The following is a 23,069-nucleotide window of genomic DNA, read 5'->3' on the forward strand; positions in this document are numbered from 1 at the left end:
CTGGTGGCATAAGACAGCAGTGGGCAGAAGGTTGGATTGGGATCTATTGGTCCTAGGCAGAGTAGATGTAGCTAAAGGAGTGTGACCTACTCACAAGAGGAAAAGATCAACAGCTTCAGGGTAACTCCAAAGGTCTCTGGAAGTACAGTATAAAGAGAACCCCAACAACAGATCTATGAGGACTGGGCATACTCAGAAACCATGGAATGTGGCTGACTGCTGGAGGGAAGTAGAGGAAAACCAGGAAGGAGGACTGGACTTCAGAATCCTGGAAGAATGCAGACCTGGCTGAGCATTATATGCTACAACATTTTGTTGTAGATCGGACCCCACTTACTGAACCAAGTTTTATTCTGTCATAGGAGTGGCTCTTTGAAGATGGGGAAAAGGCAAGAGTCTGTGTCAGAGTGAAGTGGGGATTGTCAGTCATGCCTGGCACCTGCTTTCTCTGTTGGAGTTACTATGAGAAAATGCCTGCCTGCTTCAGTGAGGAGCAGATGGTGGCTAAGGGTTGTCTATAGTCTGCAGAGACTTCTCCCTTCATCCAAGTATTTGGGATACAAATCTCTCCCTCCCCCCCCCCCACACACACAGAGAGACAATGTAGAAAAGAAGATATATTTTGATGCATACAAAAAGGGAAATATTGCTCTGAGTTATTCAACTCCTAAACAATCTGCATGCAGACAGAAGCATATCAGTCCATATCAAATATCTACAGTATGGACAGGCAGGCTGGAGCTGATGCAAGTCACAGTCTAAGGGCTGCCCTCCAGAATACATTTTTATTGTGCATTCATGATGCTGGTACATTGTAGATTGTGCTGGGTTTGTGCGATGCTGTTTTGTAACCTCAGGTCTCTTTATTTCACTGTTATGAACAGCAGATTTATATGAACTAAATGAAAAAAATTAAATTACTTATTTCTTTTTAAGGCAGCAAAAAGGTCCAAATATTATACTTTTTTCAGTGTGTGGGCATCACTTATTAGACAGAATCAAACTAAAAGAACTGTGGAGGAAAATACGTTCGGACATCAGTTGTGTATTTTTTATTTTTGGCAGTGCAGGTGACACTCCTAACAAGTCCTTGTGAGCAGATGAGAAATGTATGGGCTGTTAATAAACTGTAACTAATCGGTGAATACCGCCGGATTTTGTTCAAGCTGCCTGGGGCCACAGGTCCTTGGGAGAACGAACACTTGCTCTGCCTTTATTTCAGCATTGCTGAAGCTTGTGGCAGCCTCTTGATGTTTGTCATAGTGAATAGACATATGTCTCTTGCACAGTCATGTAGCATATTCAATTAAGTTGCACAATGATAGCTTATAACAAGGGCAGTTTTGAACAAGACATCGTCATTCTCTTCGTTGACAGTACAAGAAGAAGAAAAAATGAAGGCTGGCTCAGTCTCTGGACATTGTGATGTGAACAATGTACTCTCCCAATGCTTTAATTTATAAATTCGAAAGAACCATTAAGATGCACTCTGCTTCCATATTGCTCTTCCTAAAGTGTTGCTTTTTATGAAAAGGGCTAAGGAGCAGAGCTATTTACTTATTTCTTTAGTATTTTAGAAAATAAAACAGGCTTAGAGTGCAATCCTCTGGCCGCCTACTCAGTCCTATTGACTTCACAGGACCTCCTCCCAGATAACTGTGTGTAGGGCGGCAGCCTTAATAATATAATCATAGATTGTTTGCAAGATAAGCAAAGACCTATCTTTTGCTTACAAAGTGCTGTGAATCTTGATGGCACTATATTAGCACAGTAACTAATGAGTTGAATCAGTGCCAGCAATGAAGACCATATGGATTTTATTTTAAAACTGCCCGGTCACACAGTGCAAGCTTAACTGAAATGAGAGGGAGGAACATATGGACACAAAACTTCACCGATCTCTTTACCTCCAACACAAAAGTTATATATCTTTTTGCTTCACAGTACCCAAAGGAAGACAGTGATGTGTTTTTAACAAACTGTAAACTGATTGCAAGGATTGGGGGGGGGGGGGTTTAAAAAAGAGGTAAAAAAAAATCAGTAGATGTCAAGCACCCTAGAAATAACAAAAAGTCAATTAGTGTGTTTTGAGTCACACAAGGAAACATTTATGTATCCAGATACTTTCACATACACTGTTTTTGTGACACAACTAGCGTGTTTTGTTTTCTGTATTAATTGAACAGTCTCCTTATATGATTCTAGAGTATAGATGGGGTTTGCATGTATGAGGAAAGAGAAAATAAGGTTGATTGTTGCACCAGTAAAGTACACTTGAATGGCTGGAGCTGTGGAGAACAAAGACGAGATCAGCATCTCTTATATCCAGCCGTTCCTCCCAAAAGGGACTAAGGCAGCTAACATCAAATATACAGCATCAAAAACAAGCAGAAGCACAGTACAAAGAAAAGCTGTCCGTTGAACGCTAAATTACATAAATACAAATGATGTCACTCTTATTATGTTTAGTATAATTAATATTGCTTTCTAGTAGATTAGAAAAAGCAAGAGACTACATCAAATGTGTTCAGGTAGTTCCCCCATCAGTTTTTGCACCTGATAGGCCTTGTCTTTGCAGTGCGCTGTACTCAAGTCACACACACACACACACACACACACGTCTTCTTTCTAGCTTCGCATTGCATGGGCAGATTACTAATGGTGAAGGCGTCAGGAAACGTTGCCCACTGTTTGTAATCACCTCATTGAGGAATCCCTGCTAAGCATCCAAGGAACCCTAAATTTCTCAGAATACAGTTCAAAAAACAATGCATTAGTGGTGTCCAAACTTTTTTCAAAGAGGGCCAGATCTGATGAAGTGAAGGACCGTAAAGGCTGACCAAAGGACTGACCAAAGTTGTTGACCTGACCTTTTTTTTAGGATTGAAGTTTTTGAGGTTTCCTGTTAGAACTCTTCTGTTATGTGCGCTTTTCTTATTTACCTAATGGACAAGTCTTCAAGAAAGGTCCCTCTCCCCCAGTGTGACACTTTAGCACAAAGTGCTAAAGCAGGGGGGAATGGACAGAAAAGACAAAAGGATGACGTTGCACACAGATTTTCCATGTCTTTCTCCCTCTGCATGAATTGCTCCACTGCGCTGACCATATTCTCCCCACCAGGTTGTCATATGAATTACTAGTGTGAGGGTGGGGAAAACCTTTGGTCCTCCAGATATAGTTGGATTCCAATTCCCATCCTACCTGACTATTGAATGCGCTGGTGGGGGCTGATGGGAATTAGAGTCCAATAAGACTGGACTAAGGCGCTGTGCTAAGGCGCACTCTCAGGCTACATGAGTGCTCCCCATAGTCTGCATTGACCACAGATGTCTCACCACATTGAAGTAGGTTTCCCCTTCCCATTTCTACTTGAAAGATATTTTAGGAGAGATAGCAACTGGAGGATCTTCATTTTGGGTTACACAGATTTGCTAGCGCCTCTACTCTGTTTCTGCCCGTCTACAACCTTACACAACTAAACTGATGGTCTTATATTTTAAGCCACAAGCTTTCAGTCAGTAGTGTAGCAGAAGCTGAGCACAGAAAAGCTCACTGATATCAATGTGTTGGGAGCATACAACTGCTGTATGAGGATAATTAATCCTGGAAATGACACATTAAAATGCAGATCGTAACAACTGAGTAAAATCTGATTTGCTTTGTGTTTGATGTTGAAAAGACCACTTTGGTAGAACATCTAAAGGCACACTTTGATTCAGGCAGTTTCATTTGCCAGGGAGGCATTATAATATTTATTTTAAATGGTTCATCAATCAATGAACAGTTAGATTCAAGACAGGTAATTGACTAAACATTGCTGTAATGGGTTGACAGCCCTACTGTTCTCCAGATTAGTGAGTAGAATATGAGCAAAGCTTTGTAACCAAATAAAAAGGGCATGGGCTGACATTGCTTCCAATTAAAGATGTACATTTTTACTGAAAATAGGAATGTCACAATTGCTTTTGCATCTGTAAAACTCTCAGACAATCCAACACTGTGATCAATCTCCACTCTGATAATGTATGGTGACATTGATGGATTTCTTTCTCTTCCAAGAGGATCAAGCCAGGGAATATATTAAACTAAAAGGCACGCTTCTTACTTTCAAGGAACACTCTTGTGCACTGGGCCTGATCCAATTGTATTGGTTTTGGCAGGGGAATACAATGATTGATGGTGGCTGGGAAGCTGAGGTCTGCTTAGGCACAGAGTCCTGGAGTCTCTTGTCTTAGAGGACTTTCTACTGGCTCCCTGCTGGTGTCAGGACATGCATGGGGAGGGACAATGGGACTGGGTGGCCCATCCAAATCGCCCCTTCAAATGCACATGGCAAGTTCTGACCTGCCAGTTCAAGAAGAGGTGGCAAAAAGCTGATGGGAAATTAATTCTCAAGAGTGTGTCAAGACATCTCCAACAAGTGAAGATAAATGGCAGAACAAAACTTCTATGGATAAACTCAAGAATAGGGATGGGGGAGGGAAACTTTATTTTGCATTTATGGTGTGTGTGTGTGTGTGTGTGTGTGTGTTATTTAGGATCAGGGCATGGGGCAAAATGGAATCCAAACCTTGGAAAGAACTGTTTTCCATCCAAAGATATATCCTATCCTATTAATATGCTTTATAAAATATTTATAGTTTAGGAGAACTTTTTGAGAAAGGAAGGAAGGAAGGAAGGAAGGAAGGAAGGAAGGAAGGAAGGAAGGAAGGAAGGGAGGGAAGGAATATGTAGCAATCTGTTTGCACCAATTCTGACTCCAATATCCTTAATGGATATTGAAAGAAAAAAGTTATTGTTTTTGAAAGGTCAAAATAAGACCTGCTACTAACTGTCCATTCACCTATACTGTACTACACACACACACAGAGCTCTTCAAGAAAAGTTTCTTTTTTGGGGGGCGGGGAGATCATCCTTAAGGCTAGAGGACTGTTTATGTAACAAACATATGGATCATAAAAACAACTTGGGACTCAATAATTTGAAGGCGAGTCTGCCATTTCTGACTACTGCTGGTCCAGGCCTTAAGACTGGCAGTGGAGACCCTCCCACAGATGCCTGTGGCCCATTGGGTCTTCTCTCTTACACTTGGGGAGATTTCCTTCTCCTGGAAATACAACTGTCCCCCTTGCTGGCAACTTCTCAATATCAAGTGAAGACATATTACCTACCTTTGGACTTTGGGGGCAAATGAGTTTAAGGGCTGTCTTGTTTGCTGCGGGATTGCAATAATTTCAGTGATAATATTTTTTTGTTTTAAGATGTTAGTATTTATGTTATTATGTGATGTATGTTACTGAGCTATTTGCGTACTGTCCTGGGATCTTTTAGGGTGAAAAGCAGTTTTAAAATGTTAATAACAGTAATGATAATAATAATAATAATAATTAATAATAATAATAATAATACTTTTGTCTAGCTGCTGAACTGCTGAGAAGTCTGGAAGCAGTTTGAAACATTGGGGTGTGTGTGTGTTATAATCCTCACCACAATACCCAGCTAAAGCCTACAGACAACTGATGTTTTACATAGGCAGAGATTGTGGGATGTGAAACACAGAGCAGTCAAATACAACATTCCTCGAGAGGGATGTTTGTCCACCCAGTAGATAAACTTCCTGTTTCCTCCTGGGCTGGGACAAACTTTCCCTACATGTGACCAGAGGTGGGCGTGACCTTACCTGTGCAGGTAACAAAATAGCACAGGACAGGCAGCCATCTCTCTCTCTGACTCCATTACTCGAAGAAGCAACATCTCCTTAGCCTGAGATGCGAGAACAAAGGAACTATCTCCTTATGGGATAGATTCCAAGTTTATATATTTTGTAACTTAAGTCTGCCTTCTGGGATCCATCTGTGAACAGAATGTGTGAGTAAACTATTTTATACCTTTTACACAAGACTGTGTCGTGTCTATTCTTTTTAGGAGGGAATAAAGGGGAATTACCAGGAAACATATTTTAAAGGCTTAAGCAAGCCTGGCAACAACTTATCCGCTGTGTAAGTTTAAAAGGGAAAGTTATTCTGCTAAGTTATAGAACTTGCTAACACAAGTTGGGAAGGATGTTATTAAACAATATATCCTCTCCTGCCTCCCTGAACATTCCCACAGAGATGCCACACGAGGTGCTTTTAATCTTACTTTGCCAAGCGGGATCACTAAGGTTGGCAATGACTTGAAAGACAAAAATAGTCTGGCCTATTTCTGTGCCTTTCACAGGTGGCTGCTCAGCAGGAAGACAAGTGAAATTCATCAGGGATTGAGATCCATGGCATATCTTGCAAAAGTCAACACATCTGTCTGTTAAAGGCAGAGTAGTAAATTCTCTTAAAACAGTGCCTTCCTTTTTGAACCAGCCTACCCAGCAAAGAGTAGTTAGGCCATTATTCCTGCCTTACAGAAACTGTCCTCCCATAATCAGCAGTGAGCCATGCAGATGTCCGTATGAGTGGATTCTCTTAGGCCTCCCTCAGGGCAGCCCAATTTCCCATTGCTTGAAGGCAAAAAGGTTTTATTGACTCTACTGAAACTAGAAACTCTGCAGCAACACTCCCTGAGCCCATCAGAGCTGGCAGTATTCTTGCAACCATCTGTTGCAGACTGTGTTGCATTAGCACATTAACATCCTGCTATGTCTAAATGGTATACGGTGCCCATTGCATGCAGCGGAGTTAACACATAAGCTGGCTCTTTTTTCCCATCCATTAAACATAAATAAAGACACAGTACAGAACCACCACCTTCTCCATGAAAGTATTCATGCCAAACAATGGTTGTACTTCTACAGGGTCATAGTCACATATGCAGAGCCTGAGTGATCCATAACACAGCTAATGTAAATAATCAAAGACAGGGTGAGATCCAGTCACCTTCCATTTAAGTGCTTTGATCCAACAGAGTCATGAACAAGGCTGTTGAAAGTTTTCGTGTAATATGGCTTGAACCATTTTTAAAAGAAGACCTGAAAGTCCAAAATCATGACTGCTGTTCCAAACCTATTGATGCCCAGTCCAGGATGGTGCAAAACAAGACAAGGCTTTTCCACCTTTAATAGTTGTGTAGAGTAAGAGATTTCAGGCAGAGGAGTCCTGTCCTCTATTGTAACTGGTCACCATAACTAAGGTGCAATATCACACCAATATTGCCTGAGATTAAGTTCTTTTAAAATTAGTGGGATTTAATTCTGTGTAGACGCTTGTAGGAGTGAGCTGTAAGTCTCCTCATCAGGAACAGGAGGGTCACGGCATGAATGGATTCATCACACAGTTTCAGGAAGGACTGTGTTGATTCTTTCACAGAAGCTTAAGAAAACAAGCTTAGGGTTCTGGGTTAAGCCAGTCAAGCTTTAGTCCCATTGAAATGAATGGGACAAGCTAGTTACCATGACTAACATTAATCCCACATGAGAAGCTTAAGGTTTGTCCACACTTGTCCCGTGCCTAGAAAGCACAGTCTGAGCAGTCTTCCACTTGTCCCATACTTTCTGGGCAAGGGTCCAAGCAGTTTTGCCTCTGCCCCATCACCTCCCCCTGGAAAATTCACTCTTTAGCACTAAATTGAAACAAATGGCAATCCGATGAAACAGATTGCCATTTGTTGTGATTCAGTGCTGAGCCCTGAGTTTTCCCAGGAGAAAGTAGGGGGGCAAATGGAAGTGGGCATGAGCCCTTAGGGCTCAACCAGACTTCCACTTGTCCCGCTGCTTCTTCCCCCGGGGAAAACCCAATCTTTACTGCTGAATTGGAAAAAACATCATCAAGTTTTCCCAGGGAAAGTGGTGAGGCAAACAAAAGTCTGCCCATGGTTAGAAACCTCAGGACAAGTAGACAACAGCTCTGCCCCATGCTTTCTAGGCAGGGAACAAGTAGAAGTCTGGACAAGCTTTTCGTGTGGATCCAGTGCCTAGAAATTTTCACCTGACCTCAGGTTTTCACCGATAGTTAAGTGGCTGCAGTGCTGCAGCAAAATCCTATAGATGTCTACTCAGAAATAAGTCCCACTATATTATGGGGTGGACTCCCAAGTGCATGGGATTGCAGCCTGGAGAAAAAGGTGGTGGGAAAAGCTTCACATCTTGACTGGGCAGATGAATGAAGGCAGGGCTCCTGTGCTTTTAGCAGGAAGCTACCCTCACTGGATGTGGATGGCGCTGTGAGTTAAACCACAGAGCCTAGGACTTGCTGATCAGAAGGTCGACGGTTTGAATCCCCACGATGGGGTCAGCCCCCCTTGCTCAGTCCCTGCTCCTGCCAACCTAGCAGTTCGAAAGCACGTCAAAGTGCAAGTAGATAAATAGGTACCACTCTGGCGGGAAGGTAAATGGCATTTCCGTACGCTGCTCTGGTTTGCCAGAAGTGGCTTAGTCATGCTGGCCACATGACCCGGAAGCTGTATGCCGGCTCCCTCGGCCAATAAAGCGAGATGAGCACCGCAACCCCAAAGTCATCCACGACTGGACCTAATGGTCAGGGGTCCTTTTACCTTTACCCTCACTGATATACCTTCTGCTGCACAACTATTAAATGTGCAGTAGCCCCCTCATCTTTTGAAACAGGTCGCCCTGTTTGCATGCCTAATTCCTGCAAGTTATGTTTCCACTGGAAGGACAGATCATGAAGCTGGAAGGACAGTTCCTGAAGCTGAGGCTCCAATACTTTGGCCACCTCATGAGAAGAGAAGACTCCCTGGAAAAGACCCTGATGTTGGGAAAGATGGAGGGCACAGGGAGAAGGGGACGACAGAGGACGAGATGGTTGGACAGTGTTCTCGAAGCTACCAGCATGAGTTTGACCAAACTGTGGGAGGCAGTGGAAGACAGGAGTGCCTGGCGTGCTCTGGTCCATGGGGTCACGAAGAGTCGGACATGACTAAACAACTAAACAACAACAACAACATGTTTCCGCTTCAGCAGCAATAAAACCAATAACTTAAAAAGGCAACAAACTTAGAGACTGGTGTAGTTTCTCTGAACCATGCTAATTCATTTCAATTTATTTGGAGAGGAAGGCACTCCCTGAGTGCAAACAGGAGGTTTAATGCTGCTAAATCTTTTCCTTCCTGCTTGGCTAAGCAGATCAGTTTTCCACCCTTCTTTGCATGACATCCCTTTCTCTTATCCTGTAGAGCGGCTCAGAAGACTTGAGGCACACATCTCAGCTGAGGCGACAAGATTTTCTATTCCACTTCGGGTGGAAGGCTATCAGCATGAGAGCTAATCCCTCCGCCCATCTGCTTCTTGACGCTTTGTTGTTTGCCTTATAAGTTTCACATCACGTGCTACCAAGAGTGCAGGGAAGGCTATAGTTTTTGTTTGCTGAGCCTGACGTTATTTCTGACTTTTCTGTGCAGCTGTTAGGAAAACCACCTTGGGGCTCATCCCCAATTAAAAGAGATCTCAGTCAATTAACTGCATGATTTTATCCATTCATTGATTAAATCTGAATAACTTTGCATACACATAAATAGTTGTAAAGAAAAATATTTTCCTTTTGAACTATGCGTGCATGTCACAGAAAGCATAAGATTTTAAGATAGTGACCACCATATGCAGTTTTGATAAGCATTTATATTTTAAATAACATTGTTGTTTAATGTTGTCCCATTTGTCTGGGGTTCCTTTTTAAAGAGCAGACTTTTTTAACCTAAAGCCATTACAGTAATTGACTTGAGACTGCAATCCTGTAATGACTGGCATGTAAGTCCCACAGAATTCAATGGGATTTACCTCTGAGCAGACAGTGGCGTAGCGTGGGTTGTCAGCACCCGAGGCAAGGCAAGTAATTTGCACCCCCTAACCCTAACCCCCAGATGTTGCACCCGGTGTGGCCGGCCCCCCCTGCACCCCCACGCTACGCCACTGTGACAGATACAGTGGATTGCACAGTAAACATTGTAGCCCTTCCCTATACCGTTTAAACAAAATGATATGCAGAGACTGAACAGGTGAGGGTCTCTCTCTCTCCCCACCCCCAACCTGCAGGTGCTGAGATGGGGAAATCTGCCTGTCACTGAATCCTCATGCTGGAGAAAATTTCCATTCCCGCCTTATGCAGCTGCAAAAGGCACAGATGCCATTGGGTTTGTTTTTCATACTTTATGCAAGTTGCCAAAAATACTTTTGGGTTTGCCTTGACCAGATTTTTTTTATTTTTAAAAAGGTTGTAAAAATCATTCATGCACAATCCTACTCACAAGAATCAAATAAAAATTTGGAAGATGAAGGGTTGAGTTGAAGTGGCTAGTGTCTGAGAGAGAGAGAGAGAGAGAGAGAGAGAGAGAGAGAGAAAGAAAGAAAGAAAGAAAGAAAGAAAGAAAGAAAGAAAGAAAGAAAGAAAGAAAGAAAGAAAGAAAGAAAGAAAGAGTTTTGAGTGGCAGGAAGTGCTTCATGAAGCTGGTAGACTGTCTGCGTTCTTTCAGAGTGGCTTAGCTACTTAAGCCATGTGGAACAGAAGGTGCATTCAGTTGTTCTTGCCCGATGGACACCTTCAGTTTGTTGTGACTTGCCCACCTTTCCTCAACCCAGACAGTGGCGTAGCGTGGGTTGTCAGCACCCGGGGCAAGGCAAGTAATTTGCGCCCCCTAACCCGTGGAGTTGCGCCCCCTAACCCTAACTCCCAGATGTCGCGTCTGGTGCGGCCAGCCCACCCTGCACCCCCCATGCTACGCCACTGAACCCAGATCTTCACCTAAGGGCTAATTGGGGGGGGGGGACACAGAGCAGTCAAATACAACATTCCTAGAGTGGACATAAAAAGGGGGTGTCTGGACCAGCCAGTGGGAACTTCCTTTTCCTCCTGGGCTGGGACAAACTTACTCTATGTGTGACCAGAGGTGGGCGTGACCTCACCTGTACAGGTAACAAAATAGGACAGGGGAGGCAGCCATCTCTCACTCTGACTCCATTCCTCGAAGAAGCAACATCTCCTTAGCCTGAGATGCTCTTCCAGCCAAGAGAGGACAAGGAAACTATCTCCTTATGGGATAGATTCCACGTGTATATATTTTGTAACCTAAGTCTGCCTTCTGGGATCCATCTGTGAACAGAATGTGAGTAAACTCTTTTATGCATTTATACAAGACTATGTTGTGTCTATTCTTTTTTCAGAGGGAAAAAAGGGGAATTTCCAGGAAACTTATTTTAGAGGCTTAAACAAGCCTGGCAAAGACGTTATCTGCTGTGTAAGTTTAAAAGGGGAATGTTACTCTGCTAAATTGTAGAACTTGTTAACACAAGTTGGGAAGGATATAATGAAATAATATATCCTCTCCTGCTTCCCTGAACATTCTCACAGTAATACTACCTGACAGCAGGTCATTGGACTAGGCCACGTGTTCCCCAGTCTTTCAAGATCTCATTTGTACTCCAGATACTCAGGCCTTCTGAAGGGAAAGATCCTCCCTCACTTCCCTAGCTTGCTACACTGTCCTATGCCAGTGACTGAGCCACCTTCCAACCTAGGATTGCTCTTTTATCTACCTGCCACTAATTTTTTTGTGAAATGGTTGATTTAAGAAGAGCCAGGTTAGATGCCAAAGGCCCATCTCCTCCTAAGTCCCATTTCCAAACAGGCCCATTTGGAAGCCTTTGGCAAGCAAGCAAGCAAGCAAGCAAACTGGGTTTGCAGTGATATTACTCAGTCAAATAAATCAACCTACTCTCACCCTTGGGTGACTTTCATTTGCAATCTGATGGATCTTGCATTCAGTGAGACTTACCTCCAAGTAAGTTACTATGCTGAATTTAATATTGTAGCATCAAGTAATCCCGCAAAGGAGCAGGATTAGCTGCTAATCAGTGTGCAAAGAGTTAACAACGGCATCCTATAGACATGTTGGCTCAGAAGTAGCTCCCCTCTCACCCCCCCTCCAACGGGACTTTTCTGAAGAGAGTGCACACACTGCATCGGATTGCAGCCCCCCCCCCAAAAAAAATGGGGTGGCGCAGGGGCAGGAAGTGATGTCAAATAAAACTAACTAGGCTCAATTGGAAGCATACGGGCGACACCCTACCCCTGCTAATTCTGCAACGTTATACGACCCGATTTAAAGGCAGGACCTACGGAAAATATAATAAGCAGGTCCCTCTGGGGCGCTCATCACGTCGAGCCAGCAGGCGAACATATGGAAACAGCACACGGCTGATGAGATCGGCGAAGAAATCCCTGCGTGGCTTGACATTTCTTACTCCTCACCCCAATGGCTCTCGAGCCAAGAGAGAGGAGCCAGGAGGGAGCAGGGCAGCGGGCGCGCAAAATCACCTGCAGAGTTTCTCTCTTTCCAGGGCATCAAGCAGCTTTCTGCTCTGGCTGGCTTAAGGGAAACTACATAGAATCATAGCATTGTAGACTTGGAAGAGACCCCCAAAGGTCATCTAGTTCAACTACCTGCCAGGGGTGCCACCAGCTTGAATAAAATACGGGGGAGGGGCAGGTAAGCTCCGCCCCGCATAATCAATCACAAGACGCAGTGCAGGCACGCATGGACTGGGCTCCCTCAAATATTTTATTGTAGGGGGCGAAGGGAGTTGGCTCCTATGGCGCCTGCAATTTAGGAACCACAGCTGACGCCTCGTTAGGGATGGGCTGGGCGCTGTCACCTTTTCCCTTGCTTTCCCCGCAAGATCCGCATTTGCGGGTCTGACTGGGCACAGGTCAGTTTCCAAGGTTCCTCCGCAGCTGCTCAAGGCACAATCCTTTGCCCGGATGGGAGCCCCGTTTCCAAAGCCGGGAGAGTTCTCGGTCCTTTTCTTCCCCTTTCTATCCTGCCAAACTAAGGCGATGCTGGCTTTCTCCTTTAACTTCCGATCCTGGGTGGTTAACAAAGCGAAACCCGTACAGTTTCCAGCTGCGCCCTGACTTGCTTATTCTCAATATGTCCACGGCCACCTTTAATGCACCCTTATGCCTCTTTAACAGTCACGGGGTCCGCCCAAAGAATCCCGAGAACTGTAGTTGAAGGGCGCTGATCTCACTGAGCTACAATTCCCAGCGCGCTTACCAAAATGCAATTCCCAGACACCTCCCTGGCTGCTCCAGTAGTATAAGAGGGCTCTGAATGCACGGGGTGGATGTGTCTCCCAGGAAGAGGCAGCGATGGGAAATCCTGAGATCCACCAGAGGGACCAGACCCAGACGAGGTCTGGAAGCCTGGCAGCCCCCGACCCCCGATGTCGCCCATCTGGAACTCCTGCCTGCCTTGGCTCTTTCTTCCAAGCCACCTGGAAAGAAACCCCTGCTGTGCATCTCCCAGGTCGCCGCTAACGGAAGAGGCCGAAGGCCCACCAAGTCCAGCCAGCTGTCCTCGCAGTGGCCAGTTGGCGGTGCTGTTAGTGGTTAGAGCATCGGACTCAACCTTGAGCCAGTCACTGCCTGGCCTACCTCACAGGGTTGCTGGGATGAAATGAGAGGGGGGGGACCATGTAAGCCACTTTGAGCTCCGTGGGAGGGAAAGGTGGGATATAAACGCAATATAACCAAATACAGTACATAAATGCCCAAGTAAAGGAAGCCCGCGAGCCGACTCGGAGCGCCCAGATCGCTCCTAGGAGACCCTAAGAACTCCCCAGTCGCCTCCTGCCCTTCCTGAGGGATCCTCGCCCCGAGAGATGTGCAGTAAGGAAGTCCTGTCATCACCAGGGAGCAGCGGCGGACTTTGGGGGCAGAGCGCACCCACTTGGAAGAGCACATATTTTATCTTTATTATTTTATTTTTATTACATCCATCTAAAGAGCAAACCCCTCCCCCGCCCTGTAAGGCCATTCAGTCCTATGGAGCCCTATGGAGACCTAACTGCGCCAGTGCCAGGGACCGGATTGGAATCGGAGCAGGTGCTGGAAGGAGAGGGGCGTTTAAACCAGGAACCCAGGCCAGTCCTTCAAGCTCGAAGCGCCATCCTGGTCCTCGAAGCTGAGCGCCTCTTTGCAGGTGGATGATCCCGGCGGGTTCAGACGCGCCCGAGGCCGGACAGAGTCCTTCTGCAAATCGCCCGTACTCTGCACATGCTCAGGAGTTCTGTTACTTCTTCTGTTCTGCCCAGTTCAGTCGTTTGCAAGCGCCAGCTTCTCTCCACAGAAGCGCTATAAACAGATTAAACAGAAGAGGAATAACCTATGTGCAAACAATTGAATAATCCAGTCCGGTTCCCCTATATTTGTTCCATAAATTTCATGCATTTAAGGGGAACTGATCCGGGGTCTCGCTTCTGGAACTGCCTGGTCAAATGGCGATGCGAGGAGAGCGGAGCAGGCGGAGAGACGGACAGGAACACGGAGCTGCCCCGGCCCGCAGGAGTTCAACCGGTGAAGCCTCCGCCACATCACTGCATTTCTTGTAAGCAGAAAGCTGAGTTTCGGTGTGTGAGGTTTTTAACTTAGGTCAGGAAACCAATTTGTTTGTCGCGTTCAGCTCTGAGCCTCGATCAGACTGAAAACAGAAAGGAAAGCGAGCGGCATAAATATTGTCAGGGGGAAACGGTTAGATCAGGCCTTTGTCTCCGTTTGGGCCTATTAGCCAAAGGGGGGAGGGCAGGATCTTGCCCCATTATAGCAGGCAATGCTAACTTCGGGTTAGCAATCGTCATCATCCTTTATTCTTCTTATCATTATGCTTGCCCTGCACCTGAGCATTTCCAACAGCAACCTGACACCCTGCAGCAGCTTAGCAGGTAATTTGTAAACCGCTGCCTTAGTGGTTTGTTTTGAAAGCAAGCGGTATATAATTTTTTGCTAAATAAAGTAAGTTTGGTTCTGGTGCGGAAAAGCGTCACCTGCCGGTTTTCTCCAAGCCAGGTTGTTCTAACAGGTGCGCGGGAGCACAGCCGAAAAGGACACCACGAAACTTGGCAACCCTATAATTTGAGAGGCAGGACCAGTTTCCAGGAAAGGGTTCTGAACTTGGGGGATCATTGGGCTTGTTTGCAACTGCTTTCTCTACAGTTTAAGGGAGTGTGGAGTGTGCCTCGCCAAACAAAAGAATTTGGCCTTGGCCTTCGATTTATTAGTACCTTGGATTAATCTCAACAGCAGTAATTTGTTTCGAAAAGGTTCTGATTAGCTGCCTTTACAAATAATTTTAATTTATACGTATGGAAAGCAATGGAGAAGTGCGATCTGCTCGTCCCCTAAGGAGACAGCAACGTCCAGTTATTAGGCAGCCTGGTCCAGCTGCTTCCCCCAGCACTGTGCAGACCGTCTCGCGGAAATCAGATTCTAGGAAACGCGTTTTTCTCGGGTGCCATTTCAAAGATCGCTGCCTGCTTTTGACGGTATGAACTGTTTTGGCGTCGCCCTTCTTCAGCCAGCTGAAAGAGAAAATGTTTTAGATCTAGATCTCCCTACACCAATCCGAGCCGGTGGGAACTCGGCAGCTGTCTTCTGTGACCTGAGCCTCGAACCTCGGCTCTCCTCCAGCGCTAAATCTGTTAATGAGTCCTCCTGCGGAGCAGATTGAAGGAGGCGTTTCCTATTAGTCAAACCCCCGGGATTAGAACTCAGAGCCTCAACACATGGAAACCTGAGAGGCAGAGTTTGTTTTTTTAATGGCCGGTGCAGAAACTTAAGCCTACCTGGAAATCACACCCTCTCTGGGACCTGGCGAACTCATCCCAGATAGGCAGCGTTTGAGTAGCAACACTGGCACATGCTCAGAGATGCTTAGGGCCTGTTTAGGTGCTTCAACAAAGATTTAATTTTAAATGTCTGCAACGTAAACTTACTTCCACGTCTTCTAATGATTTAGAAGCTATTAAATCGTTGTGTGAATCTAACCAAGATTGTTTAAAACCTTTGCTTTGGAAAATTACTTGAAGGGGTTGGGTTCCCTCTCAGCATTTGAGGGATAGTTCCCTCCCGTCGCTAAAATGTTTAGAGAGTGATTTAATTGTAAAAAAAAGAAAAATAATGAGGCCTAGAAACTTGAAGGAAGTGGGCGGTGAACCGAAGGACCAAGATGATGGCTACAGTGCGCCACTTTTGAGGAGAGAAGAGCAGTTTCGAACTTCTAGTCAGATGAAAAATAGTTATTTTCAGAATGTATAATATGCCAGGATGCCTTTCAGAAATAGAAGTATTCTTAGATTAAAGTCCTGTCTCATTCGTGGACGGCATCGCAAGAAGCCGGTTTTCACGTTCCTAGGATTGCAATTCCCCCGCCTCCTCCCGCCCTTTGCAGTTTCGAGTCCTGTGCTTCGAATCCGGTCCTGGGCTGGGTAGAAGATGGACCGCGATCAACTAACTGGTAATTTGTAGTGGATAGATCTGCAAAAGTACTTGGACTCCCGGTTATTTAGCGAAAAGCGTCCTCCCCTCTCAAATAAAGTTGCAGAAATGGGAAAGAAAATATAAAAACAAAAAAGACTTGGGGAGTGCGCGCAGGAGTGATTTGTGTGGAAAAGGACTGAGGTCCCGAAAAGGAAGTCTTGGGTTGAGCATGTCCCTTGCGACCCCCTGGCCCTTCAATCTAAAACAGCAGGAATAATCTGCGCCATCATTTTGCAGCTGTCTGTGACTGGTGGCTCAAGAGAGTAAGTGGGTGAGTGGATGGATGGATGGATGGAAAAGCAAAAAGCTGACAGAGCCACTGTCCACGGCTGCACGTGTCACTTGGAAGTCAACTCCCCCGGATTCCAATGGAATGCTCCTTGCCGCAGGGCTGGAGGTTTCCACGCAGTTGCTTCGGAGCACGCAATCCTAGACACAGCTCCTTGGAAGCAAATCCAATGGAGCTTCCGTGATTCGGCCCGGAATGCTCTCTCCATCTGAGCTCGGTCAGAAAGGACTCCTGTAGTCATAAGGCTACAGATGGTGTGGTCCGAGAGGGTGCGTTTGGGACCGCTGATTCCAAGAACTTCGAGATCGCCTGCATTAGCTCCTCCCGGGGCCGGCCCGGGGGACCTGTGGCTCCAGATGTTGCTGTACTACAACCTACACCATCGCTGAGACCTTGACCATGGGCCATGCAGGCTGGGGATGTTGGGAGTTGAACAACATCTGGGGAACCGCAAGTTCCCCACCTCTGGTGTTGGTGCACCATGATGGTGGTGGTGGTGGTGAAGATTCCATCCCACCCATCTCCCATCACTGCATCTAGGGCTGAAATGTCCTAAAACGACTAAGAGCCTCTTTGCCCAGCACAGCCCACTGGATACGCAAGGCGTAAGATCACAATTGAGATTGAGCGCCTTTGACTTCCTCCCTCTTTAAAAAGACTGGACACCTGCCCTTATTTCTATTCTTCCTAGGTGGCAATTTCGCCCCTTAGAAACAAGTCTGGCCCTTAAGATATACAGCTGATTCGGAACTCCCCAAGCCTTAAGGTTGGAGTACTATGTGTGAGGAAAAGGCGCAATCCTATCCATGCCTTCTATTTCAACGGGATTTACTCCTAGTGAAGTGTAGGTAGGATTACAGCTTCTCTTTCGTACGGACGTGCAAAGGCTTGGGCTGCATACAGAAAGAGTTTGTTGCAAAGTCAAGCGCGCACCCGGAATGATAGTTTGGAGCCGCAATCCAAGGCACAGTTACTGGAAAGTAAAGCTGCACCGTCGGGCTTCCTTCCCAGTAGGCATGCCTAGGAGAGGGCCGGAAGCTGTTGGTCTTTTAATAATGTGGCCCCGATCCTAAGCCCATTGAGTGTCCATAATATGAGCACTTGAAGCTCGAGCCAAGACATTTTGTACTCAGAATAAAGTTCCTATTTAAGTGAAGGGGGGGGGGAGTTAGTTTTTCAGAATATGTGCTCGGAGAAAAGCGAGGGGTCTTCCGCTTCATCGCCAAGGTGCTGCCTGGCCTTCATCCCGGGATGATGGCGATTCCTCAGCTGAGTCTCATTCCCACCGAATGGCTTCTGGCTTCATTATCCTGTCTGGAGAACATCTCACAAAGGAAATAAATGCAAAACGGTCGTGTTTTCTCTTTCTTTTATTTCTTTTATTATTATTTAAAAATGTCAACAGTGGATCACTTTTTTTTGCAACCAAACAATAAATATTATTTAGCAACTTTTTTCCATTTCTTTATTTTATATAGATAATATATATAAAAAAATAAACAGGTGATAAAAAATCTCTTGAAGGTGACAGCGCTAAGAAAAGAAGAAGACAATAGGTTATTCAGAAACAAGCGGGGGGGTGGGAGAGTGTCTCAATACTGCAGCCCCAAACAGTGCGGGGATCTCGTCTGTGGGGCGCTTTCGAAAAACCAGTTAAGTTTGATCAAGAAAGCCTTATGGCCACGCGCCCTGAAAGAAGAAAAGGCCCTTAACACGCACCCCACCCTTAAAGGTTTTACAGAACAAGCCCTCACAATCAGAAAGCGTCAGAGGGAACCATTTGCACCAGATCTGGCAGCGTATATACAAATCTGACTCCCCAGCAGCAAAATGCGTAACTTTCCCCCTTAGCTTGGCCGCTCTAATGACGCAGGCCCCAAGTGATCCCGCTCGGCATTTTAGCGATCCTAACCAGCTTGGGCACGATCCAGTCAACATTTCTGTTGCAATTCTTCACGCTCAAGGACCTTGGTAGTAAGCCCTGTTGCATTTCGCCGGACTTACTTACATGCATGTAGGATCAGATTTAGAGACACACGGAAAGTCACACTTTCCAGAGGGGCGGCAGCGCAGCGAAACCGACCAAGAGCCTTGTAGCAAGCCACGCACCTGATGACGCAGTCTTTAGCCCGCCAGAGCTGATGCCAAAATCAATGCCTCGAAGGTGCCACAAGATCCTTCGTTGGCTCTCCAAGCTGCCTGACTCTGGTTGGATCGTGTCCCCTCTTTGGAACCACAACTCACAAGTCTCAGTGGCCCCTTCAGCCTAGCGGGTTCAGGATTCAGTTGCTGCTACCTGAAACTTAAACCAGCAGCGGAGTCTACTTGTAAGCAAATCTGCTCAGTTTCAGGTGGAATTAAAATCCTCTGTGACACATTTCCTGGGAAGTGAACCCCACGGATTTCTAAAGGACTGGACGTCCAGTTATAAAGTGTGCAGGACTGAATATTCCCCCCACCCAGAGAGAGAGAGAGAGAGAGGTGCTAGGCTGCTAAGGCAGTTTGGGTTCCTCTGATTTGAAGGCGAGTGCCTAAACTTACTTGCACCTTCTACCGTTTTTAAAGAAAAACATACAAGGTTCCGAAAGCAATGCGCGGTGAGTTTACGCACAACAGGGACTGAGATCAGAGTGAAGCCAAGCGATGGAGTTCAAGAGGAATCCTGTCCCGCCCGGGCCAGCTTTCTGCAGCAGTTCGGCGGAGAAGGCAAAGGGGCTTTAGCGTCCGGGGTCTTGAGTTCTATTCCCTCTCCAAGTAAGTAACGGAGTCCTAGTTGGGGGAGCGGCCGGGGAGAGTTGTTGTGAAGCAATAAAGAGTGGGGGGTCAAGTTTTGTACGTCCTGGAAGGGAGAGCTTCAGTTTGTGGAGTCCAGGACAACCCTCTCTTTTTTTGTCCTTGGGGTCCCTTTCTGTGCGCCTTCGGCCCCTCTCCATCCCACCCACCTTCCCTCTCTCCCGTCCCGTCGAGGCCTCTTCATTTGGCGTCGCTGGTTAATCTGGGCAGGCTGGCCGTGTTCATGCTGGAGACGTGGTGGTGCGACGGGGCGGGCACCTGGCACATGCTGCAGGGACACGGCATCCCTCCCCAGTGCTGGAAGCTGCTGCCCAGCGGGCCCGAAGCCGCCGCCGCCGCCGCTGCAGCAGCGGCAGCAGCGGCCGCGGCGGCGGCGCTGGACGGCGACTTGAGGAGGCCGTGGCTGGGCCGGATGGAGCTGACAGCCGACAAGCCCGCGGAACCGGGCAGGGAGGCGCTGGAGACAGCGGCGGGGGGCAGGATCGGGTGGTGCACGGCGTGCGAAGCCGGGTGCCCCGGCAGAGGCGCGGAATGGCCCACCATGCCGCCCGGACAGGCGGCGGCGGCGGCGGCGGCTGCGGCGGCGGGGTGGAAGCCGGCGGCGTGGTGGCCGCCGTAGATCTCGCTGAGGAGCCTCTTCATCTCCTCGAGGGAGTTGGTGAGCATGAGGATGTAGTTGCGCGCCAGCAGAAGGGTGGCGATCTTGGAGAGCTTGCGCACCGACGGGCCGTGCGCGTAGGGCATCACCTCCCGCAGGCCGTCCATGGCGATGTTCAGGTCGTGCATCCGCTTGCGCTCGCGGCTGTTGATCTTCAGGCGCAACTGCTGCAGCTCGGGCTCCGTCATTTGCTTCTTGTCCTTCTTGGACGCCGACGAAGAGGACGACGACGACGAGGAAGAGGAGGAGGAGGGAGACTTGAAGGCCAGCTTGTCTACCATCACCACCCCGGCCGCGCTCATGGCACTGCGTAGCTCCGCGCTCAGCTCCGCTGGAGAGTCGCTGGGCGTCGAGCTGGACACGGCGCCGCCCGCCGAGAAGCCGCCGCCGCCGCCGCTCTTGCTCCTGGACGACACGAAGAGCTCATCGGGCTCCGGCGACGAAGGGCGGCTGGACACCAAGCTCGCGTCCGAGTCCATGCTGGTCCTGCAGGGGGGGGGGCAAGAGGACAGAGGCGCTGGGCGTCAGTCAGGGTCAGGTCAGCCCGAGGTGCCCCAGAAATCGAGGGAATGCCTTGCCAAGCTCCGGTCCTGTGCGCCGTGACTGGAAACTGGAGAGGTCGACCTCCCAGCCAATGTGCACAGGATCCGGCTGGAAAGAGGCAGCTCCGAAATCGCTCGCTGCCGTCTTAAAACACGCTCCCTCCAAAGGCAGCTCCGCGGGACTCACCTCCGGGTAAAGGTGTTTTAAGATGTGCCTCCCCTCGAGTTCAGTGGGACTTAAACCCCGGCACGGGCGCAATTCAGCAAAAGTTAGTCGGAATTGATTTGCATGGGAAGCAACGGAACGTTAATTCCCATCGATCTCAATGGGGCTTAGTCGTAAATTTGTCTGCTTCCTTTGCTGGATTATGGCCAATTATGATGACATACCTACAAATCACAGTTTATCCCGGATCAATAAATTCCCAGGAAAACCTGTTCTTATATTCTACTCCCGGTCACTCTGAATTAGACTATTCGCAGATAAACCACCATTGAAATAACCTCTCTCAGGTTTCTAGCACTCATTAAACGCCCAGATTGTGCATTCAAAAAAGTTTGGTTAAAACGCATTGTGGGAGCAAAGGTGCCCTAAGGGGGAACATATTGTGCCAAAATCCATTTGTTGGATTCTGAGAAACTGCGTCTTGGGTTATCCGCTTTGCTGATCGAGCTGCAACCTCCTGTTCCAAAACTCAAAGCACCCCTGGCCACTATGTCGTTTCTCACTTCCCACACCTGCCAAGCAACATAAACTAGAGCCAAAAGGATTCTCTCTCTCTCTCTCTCTCTCTCTCTCTCTCTCTCTCTCTCTCTCTCTCTCTCTCACACACACACACACACACACACACACACTTTTCAATTCAGAGCAGTTTACCAAAACTATCCAAACCAGAAAGGGCAGGTCTTTGGATGCGGCCCTTTCTACCTAAGCAGTACTGTTCGCATCTCTCATCTAGATTGCACTCCCCGTTCTTCCAAGACGGAAGCTCCCGCCCAAGCTTCCAACTTCGAACATCACAGGCAATACCATTTAAAACAACAACACCGCTATTCGGCTGTTTCCCTGCAACTGGCAGATGCCTGAACGGCCACCGAGACACCAGCCCAAAGTTTATCGCGTGTTGCTTGTTTCCAAAGTCCCTCTTAAGACGAAGAAGTAGAAGAGGAAGAGGAAAAGCTCCGCGATGCTGAACTCCGGGCAGCTTCAAAGAAAATTCGCTTGTCCTCTTTAAAGGTGGACAATGTGATCTTCTCCAGAGTTTAAATATTTCCTTGGCAATGTAAGAGCCACCCGCATCTATTTCCCCTTAACCTGGAATCACAGCCAGCCTCCCGCTGTTCCCAAAAGTGACCAGTGGGCGTTTACTCGGGAGAAAGTTCCATCAGACGAACTTCCTTCTAAGCAAATGCGCCTGGCTCAGGCCCAGCGCGTCGAGGGAAGGAGAGAAGAACCGATCAAAGAAGCAGGCGCTTCTTTATGGGCGCTGGAAGAAGGTTGCGCGTGTACTCGCTCGCCTCCACCCTCCGAAGCGCACCTGGTTTGTGTTTTAGGGGATTTACGCTCCCGAAGCGACCCTGTCGGCGAGTCTGCCCCGCGATGGAAAGGGAGGAGCACTTACAGTTCGCAGGGGGGATCTCTCTGAGCGGCCGGATCCTCTCCAGCAACGCTGGTGGCTGTCCCAGAGCGCAATGAATACAGAAGCATCTTTGCGCGCCTGACTGCTGTTTTTATAGCCACCTTGCGCAGCCGAGCTGGGCCAGAACAATGTTATTGTCCGGGACAGGCGGCTGCACCAATGAGCGAGGCGCTGCCGGAGGGGGGGGGCAGCAAAGTGATGTCACGCCCGCGAATTCCGCTCAATGAAACGGGCTGCGAGCGCACGCCCCTCCTCGCTCTGCGGGCCAATGGCGAGAGAGATCGAGACCCAGAGACAGAGGGAGAGCTTTGTCACCTCTCGCCTGAAATGCCACAATGACAGCGCTCGCAACAGCTGGTGGGGAGAAAGTGGGGAGGAATCGAGCAAACAAGCCTCGGACCCGGTACAACAATAACATTTGGTGAGCGGTGCCCCCCAACTCACCCGGGGCCAGCCACTCCACTTGGCCGCCCTGGCTGGAGAGTTTTAATAGGGTTTCACAAACACTTGGGCATTTCAGTCTCTTCTCTCTCCGCCCTCCCTTGCAATGTAAACACTCACGGGTCACAATGCGACACCGTCCCGCACTTACTGAGCCACTTATCTTCAGCCCAGGCAAACTCCCTTTGCTCCCGGGACCCAGATCTCTCTCTCTCTCTTCCAAGGCGCTTGGATTGCCTTTTCCGTAGAGCGCAACTGGAAAGATGCGCCCAGGACCCTGCTCCGCTCCCCTCCGCATCGCCTCCTTCTTCCAGGAGGTGAGGAGAGCTTGCTCAAGGAAGTAGGCTAGAGAGCGTTTTCTCTTGTCAAACGTGTGGTTTTAAAGCCCAGACGGCAACAACAAAAACAAACAAACCCAGAACAAATCAAACGCCTAAGCTACTTTAAAAA

General features: G+C 47.7%; 1 protein-coding gene across 1 annotated transcript; it reads right to left on the minus strand.

Annotated features, from left to right (window-relative positions):
• Positions 1 to 18,133: 18,133 nt before the first annotated feature.
• On the minus strand, positions 18,134 to 22,280 carry OLIG2 (oligodendrocyte transcription factor 2). The gene is made up of 2 exons (XM_081909042.1): positions 22,161 to 22,280; positions 18,134 to 20,482 (listed from the first exon to the last, which is right to left on the minus strand). The coding sequence occupies exons 1-2, from the start codon at positions 22,244 to 22,246 to the stop codon at positions 19,519 to 19,521; spliced, it is 1,050 nt and encodes a 349-aa protein (XP_081765168.1). The 5' UTR covers positions 22,247 to 22,280; the 3' UTR covers positions 18,134 to 19,518.
• Positions 22,281 to 23,069: the final 789 nt, after the last annotated feature.

The sequence above is a fragment of the Podarcis melisellensis genome, assembly GCF_964234715.1.
Source record: "Podarcis melisellensis genome assembly, chromosome: 4".
Lineage (NCBI taxonomy): Eukaryota > Metazoa > Chordata > Lepidosauria > Squamata > Lacertidae > Podarcis > Podarcis melisellensis.